The 19,049-nt window shown below is 33.4% G+C and overlaps 1 protein-coding gene across 1 annotated transcript in view; it reads left to right on the forward strand.

Annotated features, from left to right (window-relative positions):
- The first annotated feature begins 243 nt into the window (after positions 1-243).
- The window catches only part of ds (dachsous cadherin-related 1), a 100,669-nt gene continuing 81,863 nt past the window's right edge, over positions 244-19,049 (forward strand). The window contains exons 1-2 of the mRNA XM_072521074.1: positions 244-426; positions 14,799-15,284. Of these exons, the coding sequence (XP_072377175.1) occupies positions 282-426; positions 14,799-15,284 (631 nt within the window). The 5' untranslated portion in view covers positions 244-281. The remainder of the gene's footprint in view (positions 427-14,798; positions 15,285-19,049) is intronic.

Raw genomic sequence — 19,049 nt, forward strand, 5'->3', positions numbered from 1 at the left:
TCAGGAAGCAGTGTGTTAGTTTGGTGTGGCCAATACGGATTCTTAAAAAATTGTAAGGTCTTGTCTAGAGAGTCTCTTGGGGCCGATATCTAAAATTTGTATTATAGACTAATCGAAAAACAGATAGCGTGCAGTAAAGATAAAATTTTTGTCTGCTGGATCTTTCAAATCAAGTGATATATAAAATTTTAATTCTGGTCTACTTGTAGATGATTTTAACTGATTTTGTTTCTTTTCTTTTACAGGTCTCTGCTACAGATCCAGATTGCGGCGTCAATGCCATGGTAAACTATACCTTGGGCGAAGGAAACACAAAGTTAAAGGAATTCCACGTTCGTTCTGATAGTGGTGAAATATGTATCAGTTCCGCACTAGACTACGAAACACGAAATGTTTATGAATTTCCTGTTATTGCTACGGACAGGGGTAAGTCTAAATTTTTGCTATTATTTATAATTCGGTAAATGATGGTGTAAAAAAGTTTCAAATAATTCAAGCGTTTGCTAGTCTCTGTCACATATTTAACGTTTTTTCTGAGAAAATGTACTAAAAGCTATTGAATCAGAAACGGAAGATTATTATTACAGTGTCACCAGAATACATGATATTAATAACCAATATTAGTTGTATTCATTTAACCGTAATGATAGCCGATAAGATAGAAAATTTAAGAAGAGTCGAGTGCATAAATAAAAGATTGTGACGATCTCATGGGAAAATCAGTTTATGAACGTTGAATTTTTTTAAAATAATGAAGGAATTAAAAGATATTTACTTAGTTAATCCTTAAGCCCTGTTTACCTTTCAGGTGTAAGTCATTTGAGGTTTTGGGGTAAAATCCTCTCCAAATGCCGCGGTTCTTTGCCATCGACGCCGCTTTTTTCCAACTGTTTCCTCGCCTCTCCAGCGCTTTTCAATCTCGCTGTTCCACGACCATGCTGGTCTTCCTCTTCTTCGTTTTTAGTCCACTACTGCTTGCCACGCTAGGTTCACTTTTCTATTATCATCCATGCGGACCAAATGACCAAATTGTCTTTGTTCGACTTTTTCTAAGACCGATACAACATTGCATTGTTCCCGTATAAAATCGTTACTTAGTCTATCGCTTAACGTCCAAATTTCTGAGCCATATAGTAGCAAGAGTACGTATACACTGTTAAACACTTTTATTTTGGTGCTGATACTGATCTCATTTCTTCGAATAAACGCCTAATGCATAGTAACCTTTAGTAGCATTCGTTACGTCACATTGTTGATTACTGGTTCCATTTTTCTCTCCGCATTTACAGTCGATCTGTTGATCTCTTCTGACATGAATTTCTTCAGCTTTCTGGGAAACCACAGTATTTTTAATTTCCTCTAGGTTGATTCATTATGTATTTATTAACACATTTATTTCAAACTTTTTGTAGGTTTTTTGTCTATTTGCCACAATAACTAAATCATCAGCATAGATTAATTCAGATATGAATATTTGTCGTAATTTTCTGACTCCTACTCCTAAGTGTTTGGCACTTCTTCAAGCTTTTTGGCTATTTTATGCATTAATGTAGCAAACAAGAGAGGACTTCTTCTTATCTACGATAAATTTTCGTAACAAATTCTTTCGATTTTTGGTTGCTTATTCTGATCACATTTTTTGTACAGCTGTATATACTTTACTACTCTACCCTAGAGCATACTCTACCTTATTTGACGTTTCGGCTACAGGTACAGTTCAAACATCGATTTTAGTATTATATTTTTAATTTTTAAATTTATATATTCAAATTATTTTCGAGACTTGCGGTCGTATATTCTTTATAAAATATCGCATTTTTCAAAGAGATATTTTAATAATGGAAATAGATGTTGCAAAACTAGAGAAACTATCTCAAGAATGTGATTCCATATATCACTTCCAAATACACAGTTAAAGCATAACATTGGCATTCTTAAACCATAACCCATCAACTACTTATTTATGAAGTGCAAACAAAACAAAAAAGGTAAGATCACGATGTCATTCCTCACCATCGATGTACCCACGATAACGTGCATCTCCATGTTTCCGAGAGGCCGGCAGCTGTTTTATTTTTCTATAACGAATCAGAGCTGGAATGGTTACTGTTACTTCTAACGTATTGGGCAATTTTGATTTAAAAGATGTTTCTAACTTCAATTTCATTATTTTATTAAAATTTTATTACTATAGTCGATTTGGAAATATATGAGTTCAGTTTTATGACAGAAGATTACAACCATCTTTGTACAGGATTCTCCAAAAGAGTTATTATATCGATACCTTCTTGTCTTAGTTTTCTACAAGACGTTAACCGACAAACGTCGGTTATAGTACAAATACAATATAAAATGTAAATAATTATGCTTTAAGGGTTTAAACCAGAAAATTTTTGTCACTATTATTGTCTGCTTACAGTTTTACAAATAAAATGAATGTACTTTACTTCGAATTGTTTTACATCATTGACTTTTTACTGGGGTTTTCTCCCTGTTGACTTTTTCGGTGTTTCTGTAATAGTTAGTTGCTTTCGTCGTTTCGAAAATTTTTATGGTTGCTTCTTCAACTCCGGTCATGGTTAAACACTTAAAAACTTTACATACTTAGAACATTACCTATTATTATGATGTTCATGTACATAAGCGTATTATACATTTAAAACTATAGTTTTCAAATGCACTGTTAAATTAAAGGACATTTCAGTTTTTTCTGTCAATAAATGCATATTTTATTAATTTTAAATCATTTCCTTTATTTTGTTAGTTGTCTCTTGTTTTTGGGCATAGTTTTTATTGAATTATATATTTGGCAAGTGAATACAACCTTTTTAGCTACCACAACAGTTTTATTCGGATTCGAATTTTATTTCAATTATTCGAACACTTTATTCTCCAGCGCTTTACTTTGTACAGATATTAATTTGGTTGGTGACTTTTGCATGGCGTTTTGACACAATATATGACATTTAACATGACACATGACATTTGATGTGAGATATTTCAGTCTGCATCACTTCTCATGTTCGATGTCACGTATTATATTGATAGGCTTTTGCCAATTTCAAGAACTTAAGGAAAGAATTTGTAGAGTTAAGTTGCAAAGGGAGATGGTTGTAATATTTTTTTTGGCGAATATAATATAGATTTCTTTATTAACTCAGTGGACGGGATGGGTAAATACACATCAAAGGTTCAATTTCTGGTGGAGTAGTCATGATTAGGTCTAGCCGGAAAAACATGTAAGTGTTTACGAATTAAGCAAACAGTTTCTAAAATATATTAAGAGGAAAGAGTTAAAATAGCGTTATTTTTGAAGTAGCTTCTGCAATGTGTTATTCTACTGAGGCCAAAAAGATACCGTATTGCTCTTACACAATCAAAAGCTTTGGCATAATCACAAAAAAATAGTGGCAAGGTAAAGATTATTGTTTAGTGCTTGATAGACCTCATGTAGTACAGAAAACGTAGCATCACTGACTTTGTGTCTCTCAATAATTTGCATAGGACCGGTAGTAAGGCAATAGATCTATAGTTGCAGAAATTCGATTTTTCACCACCCTTATAAAGAGGAATAATAATGGCTATCTTAAGGAACTCTCGAAATATTCTTTTTTCAAAGGAATCATTAATAAGTGGGTCCAGGACTTCCAACACATTTTTTGGTAGATTTAGGAAAGTGTTTATGGATAGTCCATCAGTACTACAGGAAGATTAGCTTTTGATACTACCGTTTGTTTGGATCAGTTCAGATTTATCAACTGGTCTTATAAAGAATGAATTCGAGACCTTTTTTGAATTGTGGAGATAGGAAATAGGATCTTGTTATGGCAAAATAGTTGATGTTATATTTTTATTCACATTAACGAAGAATTCATTTAGATTTTCAGGGTTTGGAAGAGAAAATATTTGAGCTGTATTAGTTTTATTTCGAAGATCGTTTACTATGGACCAAGTTTCTCCTACAACATTTTTAGAGCTTCCTAGTCGATTTTGATAGTACATTTTTAGCTGTTTTGATAAGATTTAGATAGGTTCGTGTAATGACAACTAATTCTCCACTAAAGTTGCAGCTTTGCAGATATGTGCTTATTTTGTATAATAAAGCATAATTTGCCACTAATCAATCTTATACCAGCGTGTTCCAAGACATTTTGATGCTGAATGACTCAATTTTCTTCAAAACCACAACACTCTGTAGACATATCGAAATTTTATGCTAGTTATCTTTATGTATTTATCCGAATTGTCCAAATTGTTTTATTCTTTTATTATACAAATCAATTTGTTAGAAGTAGAAAGTGAAAACGCCATAAAGATAAAATTCCCAAACTTACATATCATTCAGTTTTTTTATAAATAACTAATCGGCCATAAATTTAAAGGATATCTAAAATGACCCAATAAATACACAAATGTTAAAAGGTCATAATTTCTTTCTATTCAATACACCCATGCACATTAGCATGACAAACGAGAAGTTTTGAAGTCGACACCATCTTTATGGTAAAACTAAAATCCGCGCAACCATTTTGATTTATGCCGGATATAAAATAGCACCGGTTCATTTGCCTAATACCTACAAGGAGACCCCTTTAAAAATACGAAATATAAAAGTATGTAAAAAAATTTAAAAATACTAGAATTTTGCAACGAAGCACACTTAACTTTAAAACTTACAAATTTTATTTATATCGGATTTTTTTTAACTGCTGTTTGACGTTTCGATTGCCACTCTCGAAATCATTTTTAAAAAAGATTATTTTAAAAATTCTGAGAAAATATATAATGGTATAACCAACGAGTTGTTGGTAGGTTATGTTTTTCAAAATTGATAGTTGACATGCTTGGCCTCGATCTTGTAGGCAACAGTATGCTTATGGTTGAAGAAATTATAAGTTATTTTCGAGGGTGTTGTTGTTGCCCTCGGGGTATCAAGTTCTGACTGTTTTGTGTGTTTTATTGTCTTATATGTTTGTGTAATGTGTATCGTAGTCATAGTTGTGTAACGTAGGTTGTGTAACGTGGTTTATATGTTAGTGTATTTTGTCTTGCATATGTATTGTGTATAAATTGTAGGTGATGTCTCTGACTTCCTATTACCACGCAATTGTTGGTATGTTCTTATTAATGACTTCTAGTATTGACAACTACCGTTACTAACTGTAGGAAAGCCTGCTATATTTTGCTGATGGGTTTGCTACACATTTTTCTTCATTAAGTAGGATGAGAGCTGCTTATTTGACCTTTCTCTTTTTCATGTCTGTTTCTGTCATGATCATTAAAGGATCTTTACACTGTGCTCGTTGTCCCAGGTATGTTTGCATATATGGGATCTGTCAAGTCTTTGTTCTTGATGTATGTTTTATGCTCATTTATCCTGACCCTTAGTGATTCCTGTTTCTCCCAGGTAGAAATTGTTGCATTTACAGGGTATCTTAAAGACACAGTTTTTTTATCTTTCATTGGAGCAAGTATTTCGTGTTCTATCATATAATTATTTGATAATTCCTTTTTTGATGTTTACGTTGTTGTTTGAGTGGTAATCTAAGTATCTCTTGGTGTTGGTTGGTTTTGTATAAACTTTGTTTACATATTCTATGCCCTCTTTTGTGATTAATACATCCAGAAAAGGATTTGGATTATTGTTTTCTTTTTCCATGGTAAATTTAGTTGGTTCTTCTGTATTGTTGATGTCCACCAGAAATTTATTCACTGCTTCTGGTTCATGCTTAATATCCGAAATTTTGCTTATATAAATCATTATCTAGTTGAAAATAAGTATTGTTTCTGTAAAATGGAAGTATCTTGATGATAGCTGATAGGTACATTCAGTTTGGTTTTATTGTCAATGTATCATGCTTTTTATTATTTTTTAAAGTTTTCTTTAATGGTACATTGATAAAAAACCTGGTGATATCGAAACTAATTAGCATATTGTTGGAATTCAAATCTATTTCTGCTAGTTTCTGTAAGAATTGCTGTAATTTTCGTATTTCTATGACTGTAGTAAAAAGATCTAATAGTTGTGCAGTCAGCATGAGAGGACTATCAACTATCATCAAGCAGCTTCAAAATTTGACAAATCGTTGGGTTATAAAACGGTACATTTTCGTCAGCATCAAAAAATATGTTATTATTTAAATTTTAAATAGAAATTTACGATGACTTTAAATATGACTATTCAGTTTGAGAAATGATACCAGGACACCCACGTTTCTTATTCTATCCAGTCAGCGTGGATATAATTAAACAATATAATTGGAAGTTACCCATGTTGACATTTTCCCATACATTTATAGTGATGGACACCCAAAATGGATTATCTTTTTGAAAATTTGATCAGTTACTTTTCTTTTAATATTACTAGGAAATTGACCATTATTAGCAGATAGGTTTATAATGTAAAATAAGATTAGAAATAAAATAAGGTTATATATTTTATTATTTGGTCAGCACCAACTGGTTTGGTATAACTTAAGAGACCTACCAAATTTTTAACATCAAACGATATTACCTCATACAAAAAATGTTACAGGAAGGGGACTGGCTAAACAGGAAAAATTGGAGAAAACGGTTGAGTGAAGGAATACAGTGAAAGCTGTGGAAATCCTTGTATATATATACAAAAAATGTGTTATTAATTATCATAATTAAGAAATTTTTAATCATATAATTTTTAAAGTGCCTTAATATTGTGTATTTAGCTAAGAGAAAAATATTCATAAAATCTTTTTGGTATTTGCTTATAATTTGTCAATGTTTCATCTCAAATTGTCCTTAGTTGTCTCTTCCCTCAGTATTATTTTTGTTTTTTCCAGTTTGATGATTTACAGTATTTCGGGTTTTGATCCCTAAAGAGCCAATTTAAGACCCCACGATGGGTCATCTGTCAATTTCCTAGAAAAATACACAGGAATTCATCTATTAGTGTTCGTAATCTCTTTAGTATGATAGGAATATATAAAGTTGTATTAACTTAAATCAGTCCTTAGCTTCCGAACAATATCTTCTTCTTCTTCTAATGGCGCTACAACCCTTTGTGAGTCTTGGCCTGCTTAACAATGTTCTTCCATTCTGCCCTGTCGGATACTTTCCTTCGCCACTGCCTGATGTTCATGGTTTTAAGATCCCTCTCTACGTCGTCTATCCATCTTTTACGGGGCCTTCCTCTTGTTCTGTTTCTTTGGGGCTTTCATCTCTGGACTACTTTTACAGCTCGATTATCTGGCATTCTTTCTAGGTGACCAAGCCAGTTTAGTCTTTGTGACTTTACAAATCTGACAATATCTGCGCTCTGCATTAGTTAATCCAGCTCGTGGTTCATTTTAATTCTCCACGAACTATCGCTGCATTGGGTTGGTCCAAATATCTTCCTTAGTATTTTGCGCTCAAATATTCTCAGTTGATTTTCATCAGTGGTTGAGAGGGTCCACGTTTCACATTCATATGTGACCACTGGTCTAATTACTGTTTTGTAGATTTTCAGCTTAGACTCACGATTCAGTAACTTACTTTTCATTAAGTCTTTGTATGCATAAAAGCACTTATTACCGCTAAGAATCCGTGCTTGTATTTCTTGACTGATGTTGTTGTTGTCATTTATTATTGAGCCTAGGTAGGGAAAAGTGGAGGCATATTTGTAGGTATGGTTGTCTACCTTCAGATTCTCATGTTCATTCGATTTTGTGCACTCCATATATTTTGTTTTGCTTTCATTTATATATAGACCAAACGTAGCAGCTTCTCGTTTCAGTTCTATAACTTTTTCGCTTAATACCCTTTTGTTGCGGCTTATTATGGCAACATCATCCGCATATTTGCATAGATCTTGTATTAATACAGCCGTTTATATCCAGTTTTCTAACAACAGCTTCTAAAGTTAGATTAAAAAGTGTTGTTGATAAGGCATCCCCTTGTCTAACTCCATTTTCAATATCAAAGGCCTGCGTCATATCTCCATCTATTCTCACCATAGCTTTGGAACCCTCCAGAGTCATTCGTATAAGTTTAACCAACTTATTGGGTATCCCTAACATAGATAGTTGCTTTAACATCTTTTGTCGATCTACTCCATCAAACGCCTGTTTGAAATCGATATACAAGTTGTAAATAGGTATGTTATATTCAACACATTTTTCATGTATACCTCTTAACATATGTATTTGGTCTATAGTTGACCTCTTTGGTCTGAAGCCACATTGGTATTCACCAATAATCTCCTCCGAAAACGATATCACCAATAATCTCTTCCGAACAATATAGCTATACAATTATTCTTAAAAAAGGTACCGTCAAAGTATACATGTAAATCAGATATTGATGACACCCTGTATAATGGGCGACAATTATTCATTCAATGTAGTACCTATAAATTTCGTTTCCTTGTATCTTTTCAGTTAAAATAGAAACATTAACATAAATGAATCGAAATGATCTCTCATAACTAGTTTGTTTATTAGGCTCAAACACGAATCTTAAACAGATTTCAGTACGTTTTAATTTATAATCGGGTTCTTACATTTATACATAGGCGTAATAAAATAATAAATATTATTGCTGGTACGGACGGTTTAATTAATTTTTTTATTAATCAGCGAGAGGCAGGAAACGAAAAAGGTACCAAGATGATTGGGTCCGCATGAAAAATATTATAGATCTTTTTTTGAAGAAAAATTTCATTCAAGACCATTTTTTGTGCTATTTATATTATAAGTACTATATTTATTAAGAATTAAACACCCCTTTTATTTATTGGTTTATTTTCACTTTTCCACCTCTAAAATAATTCTCAAAATACACTCATGGACAAAAATATCGAATATTTTGGAATTTTCCAATTTTTTTTTGTAGTCACTATTATTTCAAAATAATTTTAGATTACTGATAATACTTATATATGTAGTAGGCTGATGTACTCAACTGGTTTAAAATATATTTATTTTCACGTTTATTTAGTGGTTAGTGTCATTCGTACATTTTATCAAAAAAATCCTTCTTTACGTAAAGGAAAAATCATACTAATTCGGTTATTTTTAGTTTAATTTATTAAGTTTAATTAAATATTGTTTTGATTTAACTAAGTTTAAAACATGTATCGTACCAATTCGGCACTGCGATGAAGTCCAAGTAGTACATATTGTAATTTTGTACGAGGAGGGATATGCACAGAAAGGTATCGCACGACGTCTCAGCAGAACTGAATCTATAGTTTCAATTACTCTAAAAAGGTACCGCGAAACAGGAAATTGTGTACGAGGGCCTGGTCAAGGACGCCCAAGGTGCACAACTGCAATTGATGACCGTTTTTTGGTTCTTAATTCTACACGAAATCGTTCATTGACATCGATGAACCTCATAAATGAGCTATTAAATGTTAGACAAGTTAATGTGAGTTCACAAACAGTTAGACGAAGATCAAAAGAAGCAAACTTAAAGCCCAGATGGCTCGCCAAAGTTCCACGTCTTCTCCAAAATCATAAAGCTCGTCGTTTGGAATTTGCAAGAACACATATTTAGTGGAATATCGACAACTGGAAAAACGTTATTTTCACTGATGAGACCAGAATCCTATTATGGAAGCCAGATGGTCAAAACTACGTCTACAGAAGAGTTGGAGAACGATTCGCCAGCTGCAGTCTCGCCCAGACCGTTAAATTTGGAGTTGCTGGCATACTTCTTTGGGAAGGTGTTAGTTGGGAGGTACGTAATGCACTTGTGGAAGTGATTGGACGGATGAGTGGTGATTCTTACGTTTAAAACATCCTGCAAGATCATGTTTTGTCATATATTGGTTACATTGGATATGAAAGATTTACGTTAATGCACGATAATGCTCGACCACCGTCTAGCCCGGATTTAAATACAATAGAGCACATGTGGGATCGCCTAAAACGCAGCATACGACAAAGAAATCTCTTTCCAAATACGATAGAGCAGCTTCAGCTTGCTGCACAGGATGAATGGAATGCAATTTCCCAAGGATATGTCCAAAATTTACTTGCAAGTATGCTGAGAACGATTCAAGCAGAAATAAGAGCTAGAGGGGGGAATACTCGTTACTGATCATGCACTTCTTTCAGTTTAAACCAGTTGTTTAAGCAATTTAAATTATCATTTATTTACAGAGAAATAACCTTATTCATTTTCCGAGTCCATGAGAGCAGCCCAAAATCGCAAGAGATGGAGAGAATTGACAGCCCGCATTGTAGGAAATCACGATCCTCAGCAATGAGGAAACGACAAGAGAGAGAACCTTATTCACCTAATATTAAACATTTATTTTTTTCACAATTTTTTCCGCATAAAAACTTAAAATTGTTTATTAAATATTGTTATAATAAACTCTATTTTACAATAAACGACTTGCTTGACCAGAATTTATTTTGAAAAAACAAAAATTTTAAAATTCCAAAATATTCGATATTTTTGTCCATGAGTGTAATTATGTTTGATGACTGGATGAAGATTCCAGAAAAAATTCAGGTAAAAAAAACTATTTCGAAAAAAGATAGAGGTGAATTAAGATATGATCTACCCGTTGTTTCTATCGATTACCTTTTTGTTTTTATTTTTATTGGTGTCTACTTGGTTTGTTAGCGATTTTGTTTAATTTCTTATAATTATGGAAGCATTTTGCTGCTTAATTGATAATATTGACAATAATGATATATAAAGTACAAAGTACTGTCTTTTAAGAAGGTTTTCAAAGGCGCAAAAAGTCAATCATTGGTTGAATAAATCATCGGCAATAAGTCAATATCAATATTTCTTTCATTCTACGTCAAATATAAGCCTCGATTACGTGTGTCTATTCATTTGTGTTGATTGTTTCTTTGCAGCCATTAATGACCAGCAATTCGTTCTATGTCATCGATCCATCTGGTTTGATATCTGGCCCTGGTTCTCTTATATTAACAATTCAGTTTGTCCATTATCTAATAACCATTCAACAATTCAATGCTTAGCAAATTTTGCTTCGCTGTCATAGAAAGAGCCGAAGTCGAAGGGTTAAAAAACGATCTCATTATGAAAGCTTAGCCGTTTCAAGCCAGTTATGATTCTTACTTACATTTTGATATTTATTTATGGAAACTCTTCAAGTCAAAAGTATCAATAGGCTAGTGAACATCTGGATCAAGCCATCTTTGCTTTTTTGCTCTACGCGAGATATTTGTGAACGTTCCGTTTCTCTTAGACTGGATAGGATTACGATGGCAACAAAGAGTTCCCTGTAGGAAAAAATTAACTTATTTGACGACGACCTAAACACAAGCCACGTGCTCTGTCTGTGGGGAAACAATACGACGCTTGGCGAATTCTGTCATCGAAAGATCCGACGCCAAAAGATCAAAAAATGACTTTACTATGCCCGTCACAAGCCAGTTATCCCTATTAGTAATATTTCTGATATCTCTTACTAGAAATTCTTCAAGCCAAAAGCATCGATAGGCTATAGTGAACATTTGGATTAAAACAACTTTTTCATTTTTGCTTTACGCGTGATTTGAACACCTGCAGCAATCAAACTCCCCTAACAGTGTCCTCAAATCAGACTAGAGGTAAGTTGATACTGGAAAAGAAGCCTAGTCGAATACACGAAAGGCAAGCCTTATTGGAAGCACAAAACCGACGAACGACACAACACAACGAAACATCACTCCTTGCCCTTAGCTCAAGAATACCATGAAAAATATTGTTTGGTAAGCGAACAAACATATTTGTATTAAAATATGGTAATACAAGAAAGACCTTTGTATAAGCAATTTTGCTTGTTTATTGCGGTTTGTTACCTGTATCGAAGATTTCTTCCGTAATCGGCCGACATTTCTACCACTTAAGGATTTATCTCTTGCTATGTTGACGACTCTTGTATACGCCATTCTACTGATGTCATTATTCTGTTCTTTTTTTCTATTTAGTGTCCACTAAATTAAAAAAGGCCAAATAAGGGAGGAGTTTCCAGCGCAAAGTTACCCCCTACTGATGGAGTATAAATATTTCTCTCATAGAGACAGGGTTATGCCTCGCAACAGGGAAATTTAGCAAAGAAATTTAAAAAAGAAATAGTTATATCAACTATGAAACCAGGAAACGATCCATCGTAATCTTACAGCTAATATAATAATTTAATTCCTACGCCACTGTCTGTGTATGAATTGATTTTGTTTCCAGATAAGACAAACGGAATTTGAAAAAAGATGAAAGTTTTTTTCGTTGTTGTCATATGTAAATAGCTACTCTCACTCATTTATAAGAACGATATTTATGATCAAATCTGGTAAATAAATTACCGATTGCCAATTTTATTAGTAGTTCGTGTGAACATCGCTGAAGAAATTTGTTGTTACATGAAAATCAGACACCTGATTCTAATATAAGCGAATAAAATAATCTACCGAGGAAAGTTATTTATATTCAACTACATTTAGTATTGATTCTGTAGTCTAATGTATTCACATATTGACAGGAGGAAATAAAAGCTGCCTGGAAGAAAGGACACATTAAAAAAGGCTGTATCTTATCATCAATATTGTTTAGTACATTCTCAAAATATTTATTATGAAATAAAAAAAATGGTTCAATATCTATGAAGATATTTTTAATCGCCGCTCTAAATACTACTGCAGCTGCCTGTGAATTCAAACCATTCTCTTAGGTACTTAAGACAGGATATATTGGTCTTCAAAAAATTTATTAAAATCCTTTATAAAAGGTATATATTAAAAAACCCAATCGGGCTATATCAAAACCACAAAACGTTTTCGGAATCCATATTCCATCATCAGTGTCTAGGTGTACCTACATGTTTAGAGCCACTAAATATCTGGGTATAAACCCGTACGGTTTTAGGATAGTTTTTATAGGAAAGTACGAATAGCACGAAATAAGTCACCAAATGGACGAAGAAGTATTGGCAGACCAAGAAAAAGATTGTGCGATAATTTAAACAATTTAGGAGGCTAATATTGAAGAAGAAACAGACTTTACAGCCTACATACAAGAAGGAAGAAGAAGAAAAACAAATATAAGGTCAGATTAGGAACCTATTCTGGTCCAAGCTTCTTTAGTTTTGATAAAGAAGGCTTACCATTTTTTTAAATTATTAGATTTATGGGTTAAACAATGAAATTTTTTGAATAGGTCCAATATAGACACGAATTGAACTAAAAAGTGAACTGGACAAAATGCACACAGTTAACGAATTAACAATTTAGACATAAATCATAATTTGCCACACAAAAAACAACAGCTTGAGAGCGGTGTAATGAACATTTTGACATTTATGACACTCCTTAATCCAATGTTTTAACCTTGTTTAGGCTATTACCTCTTCAAGGAAGGGGTACTATTTTTTTCCGGAGCAAGGAGGGTATGGTAAACGTGATGATGAATGCTTGTGGAGATGTAGATGTAGATTGCTAAAAAGTTGGAGTTCAGAAGGTGGCATGTGTGATATGGACGATATGATAAAGCGCACAAGACAAATCGTTGGCGAAGAAGGCTAAATAAGTCAAAGGGAGGTACTTGCAGGGGTTACCAGCCATACTGGGAACGGCTCTTAATCAGCGTTTTTGGCTTGCAGTTGTTAGCTGCAATATTTAATGGTAAATGATTCTAATATATCAAAATACTCATCACAAAGTTCATTTCCACTGTTGTGTGTTGAGTCCTGCGTCTTTTACTTTACTTTTTTACTTTGGAGAAGAGACGTAGGAGAACATGCTGCCAAATTAAAATGGAGCTTCGCAGGACCCAATGCCCGACTGAAGGATAAGAGATGGAACCACGAAATACAACAGTGGATGCCATGGTTAGGAAAGAGAAGCAGAGGAAGACCATAAATGAGATGGGTTGATGATATTAAGAAGATCGGGGGACACAATTGGAAGCAAGTGGCGCAAACTACAAGACACTGGATTGATTTGGGGGAGGCCAAAGTTGCCAAAATGTCCAAAGTTGGATTACTTAAGGCTGAAAAAGAAGAAGAAGTGTTGAGTCCTGAGGTTCTTTAGCTTTGATCCTGATCGTCCGATTGGAGAAATAGGAATTTATTAGTTTAACGAAAGAAGTGGGCAATCCAGAAAGGTGGTTTTTCGGTCAGGTCTGGCACACAGCTTCACATAATGCCTTCAGAACGTCCAGGAATATGCCCAAGACGTGTTTTCTTTCGTTAATTAATTGTGAAACACCACCTTTCAACACAAACCATCTTATAGTAAGAGCACTATTAAATAATTAGGTTATTGTTCTATAATTGAACACATGCGGTTGCCTCTTTGCTTATTTTCTCTTTGTGTTGTAGCGTGAGGTCGTTGCCTTTTTCTGCGCTGTCTTTTATCTATGCTGCACTATGCATATTCCATGGTCTTATCTTCTCTTTCAATGAAGTCCTCTATGGGATGGCAACCTATAGTACATAGTACGGGTTTTTTGTTGTCTTTTCAAATTTGGTGTACCATTCGAGTTTTTGTTTGTCTTTTTTTTTAATAGTTTGTTGGTTTTTAATTCCTAATTTGGTAAATATACCTTAAATATTTTTTTATTTCTGGATAATTTCATACAAGTACGTTCAAAACAAACGAAAAGATTCAGGCAATCTAGAAGAGGTGTAGGACCAATTTATTCATCAGAAAATTCTTCTCCTTCCTAGACTCACAATAGTTTTCAATAAATTTTACTTAAAATAAAATAAAAAATAATTTATACTTGTACTTAACTCACTTAACAAACCGTTTAAATAATATAAAAAATAGGAATTTTTTTAAAACTTGTATTAAACCAAATATTTTCTTTTTCAGGTGGACTTAGTACAACAGCAATGGTCAAAATCCAAATTACAGACATCAATGACAACAACCCGATTTTCTATCCATCAGAATACAACGTTTCGCTTCGAGAAAGCGGCGTATCCTCATCTGCCACCAGTCCAGTCGTTGTAGTCGCCGCCACCGATTTGGATTCAGGAAAATTCGGCGCAATCACCTACAAAATAGTCGCCGGCAACGACGCCGACCTTTTTAGAATAGAGAAAACTACGGGGGAAATATTTATTAACAGACCTAGTTTGTTATCTGCTAGAGGACAGCCATATCACAGATTAAATATCAGTGCTATCGACGGAGGGAATTTAAAATCCATCAAAGACGCTGAAGTTTTCATCAGCATTATCGACTCTGCTCAGAGGCCTCCTATTTTTGAACATACTCGGTATACCTACACGGTTAGTGAAAATGTAAGAAAAGACACTGTTATTGGAAACGTTAAGGCGACAGTGTTCAATAATGGTAAGTTTTTGAATATTTCAATACTTTTGGGTATTAAAACCATTACTAATTAGCTTCTTAGTCAATTGTTAATTTGCACTGTACACCATAAATGTATTACACTCAGTTCATTGGTAAGGTTATATTTTGTCCACATGGGAGTGGCTACAAATTACTAATAAATCACGCAGATGTATTCATAGCAAATATTATTTCTAAGTTAAAAATAAAACATTATTCACATGCTGTATAGTAACAAAATAAAACTGAGTCAATTAAAACAATTAAATAAAGGTTTACAAGAATGGTTAGAATGGCGACCTATTAATAACAAGGACCAAAAACCTACTTTAACCATGCACTTAATATAGAGGAAAAAGAAGAAAACCTGGAAGGCGAGGGAGATGAGGTAAGGGAAGTAGACGACAGGGAAGAGGAGCCACCAACGATTCTTGAAGTTAAAGATGCAGTTAAAAAACTAGCCAGAAACAAAACACTCAGAATAGATAATCTTCCAGCTAAACTATATAAAGAAGGTGGACATGATACCATAATGGCATTTTAGTATCTTATAAAAGAAATATGGATACAGAAATCGCTCCTCAATGATTGGAATATTGAAATACTTTGCACCATACACAAAAAAAGGAGATATCTGTAAATGTTCTAACCACAGAGGAATTACGCTTCTAAATGCAGCCTTTAAAATATTTTCCACAGTTCTATGTCACCATACGGCACCATATGTAGAACGGATAGTAGGAAAATACGAGGCTGGTTTCAGAGGTGGTAAATCGGCAATTCATTAGATTACAACCCTGAAACAAATTTTAGAAAAAACACTGGAATATGGCATTGATATTTATTACATATTTATAACAAAATAGTGTACGATTCTGTGAATAGAAGAGAAATGTTCAAAGCAATGAAAGAGCTAGGAATACCCAATCAATCAGTAAATTTAACAAAACTAACTCTTGAAAAAGTTGAATGTAGAGTACGAATTCAGAAGGAACTGTCTGAACCTTATAAAAAAAATAACGGGCTGCGCCAGGGAGATCCTCTCTCCTGTATACTGATCAATCTGGTTTTAAAGCATTCAACCTGCAGCGTTAAAAGAATCAACTACTAAAATGGGTTTAATAATAAACACCAACAAAACGAAGTATATGAAAATAAGCACGCAACCACAAATCCTACTACCACTTGTTATAGAAAACGACGTCATCGAAGCAGTGAACAAATTTGTATAACTCGGAGCGCTCCTTAACACTGAAAACAGATGCTATTTTGGGCTTGATCACACACATTATGATAAAGTTAGTTATCCAAGATAAAGTCACTTAAAGATAATTTGTTTTTGGTCTTTTAAGTGACATAACGGCTATTTAGTGTGTCGTTTACCGACTTACATTTAATGTTTTGACGACTAAAGTAATTATGTATAGGTGTGACAGTAAAATGAAAACATGGAACATGAAACGAGAAATCAGATAATACGAGAAGAAATAACAAGGCAACCTAAGCACCACAAAATAGCATTTGTACTGTAATTGATAATGAATATTATTTAGCGATATTTAGTGATATTTATAGAAATATCGACATATTATATAGAGACTCAAAGTTAAATATAAAGATGGTATACAAAATCCCGAAAAAAGATGAGTTCGATGTTTGTTAGACAATACTGTAACAGACCCTAAAAACTGAACAAAACTGAGCAAATTTTGTGTATATCCTGTAAATATTGCGGAGGTACTTTATATTAGATAAAATGTAAATCTATTAAAATTAAATATAGTGTCTAGTCGACTATTTATTAAGGACTGTGGCTGTACTTTATAGCCTTATTCTGTGAAAATTGATATCTCGTTGAGTTCAAGGATTCTGATCCTATTGAAGGTCTTATTTTACGACCGTTTTATTACTCATTTGCAGTTTCATTATCGACAAACGTTCTAAATAAGTTTCCTTCGAACAGTGGCGTTTCATTGAGAGTTTTTTTCCTGAATTTTCATCCTCATCCATAGGACAAAATAAGGGTATGTAGCTAAAACATCAATAAAACAATAATTAAGTGCGACTCTGAAGTTTCGCGTCGAAAAACTTAAGAAATGGCTTTGGGTAGCCGAATATGTAATCTAATAAGGTAATTCAGCCGAAGAAACGATTCTTCCCACTTCTAACAAAACTTTTTCTTCATGTTTATGAATTATTTCGAATTCAGTTATGTAGATGCCATGGTCCTCATCTCAGCCAGAATCACAAAAACTTTAAAGTAATAGGTTAAAACCTAAAATGGATATGCGACTTAAATTATAACATGTCAGTGGATCAGGTAGGCTAATGAATAAGTAGTACGGCAAGGTATACGCTTTCTTTGTTACCCATTTCATTGATTCGTACTAGAAGGAATATACGAATATAAATAAATCAGAAATAGAACGAATACTTTAGTTAGACAAATAAAATGGGAACACTGGCAGAGCTTATGTGCCGGTGTTTCCTTCCGCGTTCTTCACGACTTCTACGGAACACAAAAAGAAATATGGAGAATGATCAGAGGACAAATAAAAGAGATGAACGAACTAATAAAAACGAAACACATTCAGAAGGCAACATGGGTAGACTACTTTTGATCACTATTTACTAAAGGTGACGGTAATGAATCATTAACACCAAAGGTGACGACAAACGAAGAAATAAATTGAGGAGGAAGAGATAAAGGAAGCATTAAGGAAATTAAAAAATAGAAAATCATTGGAGAGAACAGAATACCGAACGAACTCCTAAAGTACGGAGGGCCAGATCTGACCAAACAACTATTAAAACTAATCCAAAAAATAATAGAACAAAACAAAATTCCTCAAGAATGGAGATCGAGCATCCTAATACCTCTTCTCAAAAAGGGAGACAAATCGGACCAGGAAAATTACAGAGGAATTAATTTATTAAACACAACACTAAGGGCCTATTGTTGGAACGCTTATCAGAACTTGATAGTAATCAAATATTTAATTAAAATCAAATACGTCACATTTTGAGGTTATGTTGACTGATTTATTTTATTCAATTTTATTATTTTGCGTTTTAATTTAAAATAAACCATAACTAAACTCTTTCTGATGTTAGTTTCATGTTTTTGTTTACAAATCAATAATAATAAGCAATTTTTAATAATTTTGACAGCTGCTGTGACGTATTTGATTGTAATTAAAAATTTGATTACAGTCAAGTTTTGATTAGCGTTCGAACAATCGGCCCTAAAATTAACAACCAAAGTGATAACAAATAAACAAGATTACACGAAACCCGCATATCTATGTTTCGTGGATCTTAAGAAGGTATTTGATTGGGTTAAATTAAAGGACGTTATCCAGTTATTGTACACAAAAGAGATACCTCTAGGAATAATCAAAACGATCGAAAATATCTACAAAAACAACACAATTAAAGTAAAAGTAGAAGAAGAACTAACCGACCCTATTGAAGCAGGCAATGGGATAAGACAGGGAGGTTCCCTGAGTCCATGTATTCTTCAACCTGATTATGGATAAAATAATAAAAAAAGTAAAAACTAAAAAAGAATACCAAATGGGAGAAAAACAACTTAAAATAATCCTAAAATAATAAACGACGCAATACTACTCTCTCAAAATGAAGACGATTTACAGCGTATGCTGCACCAATTTAATATAACCGCCAGAAAATTTAACATGTTAATTTCCCCACAAAATGCATAGTTACAACAGCAAATTTACTAAGATCTAAATTTGAGCTGGA

The sequence above is a fragment of the Diabrotica undecimpunctata genome, chromosome 1 (genome assembly GCF_040954645.1).
Source record: "Diabrotica undecimpunctata isolate CICGRU chromosome 1, icDiaUnde3, whole genome shotgun sequence".
Taxonomy (NCBI): Eukaryota; Metazoa; Arthropoda; class Insecta; order Coleoptera; family Chrysomelidae; genus Diabrotica; species Diabrotica undecimpunctata.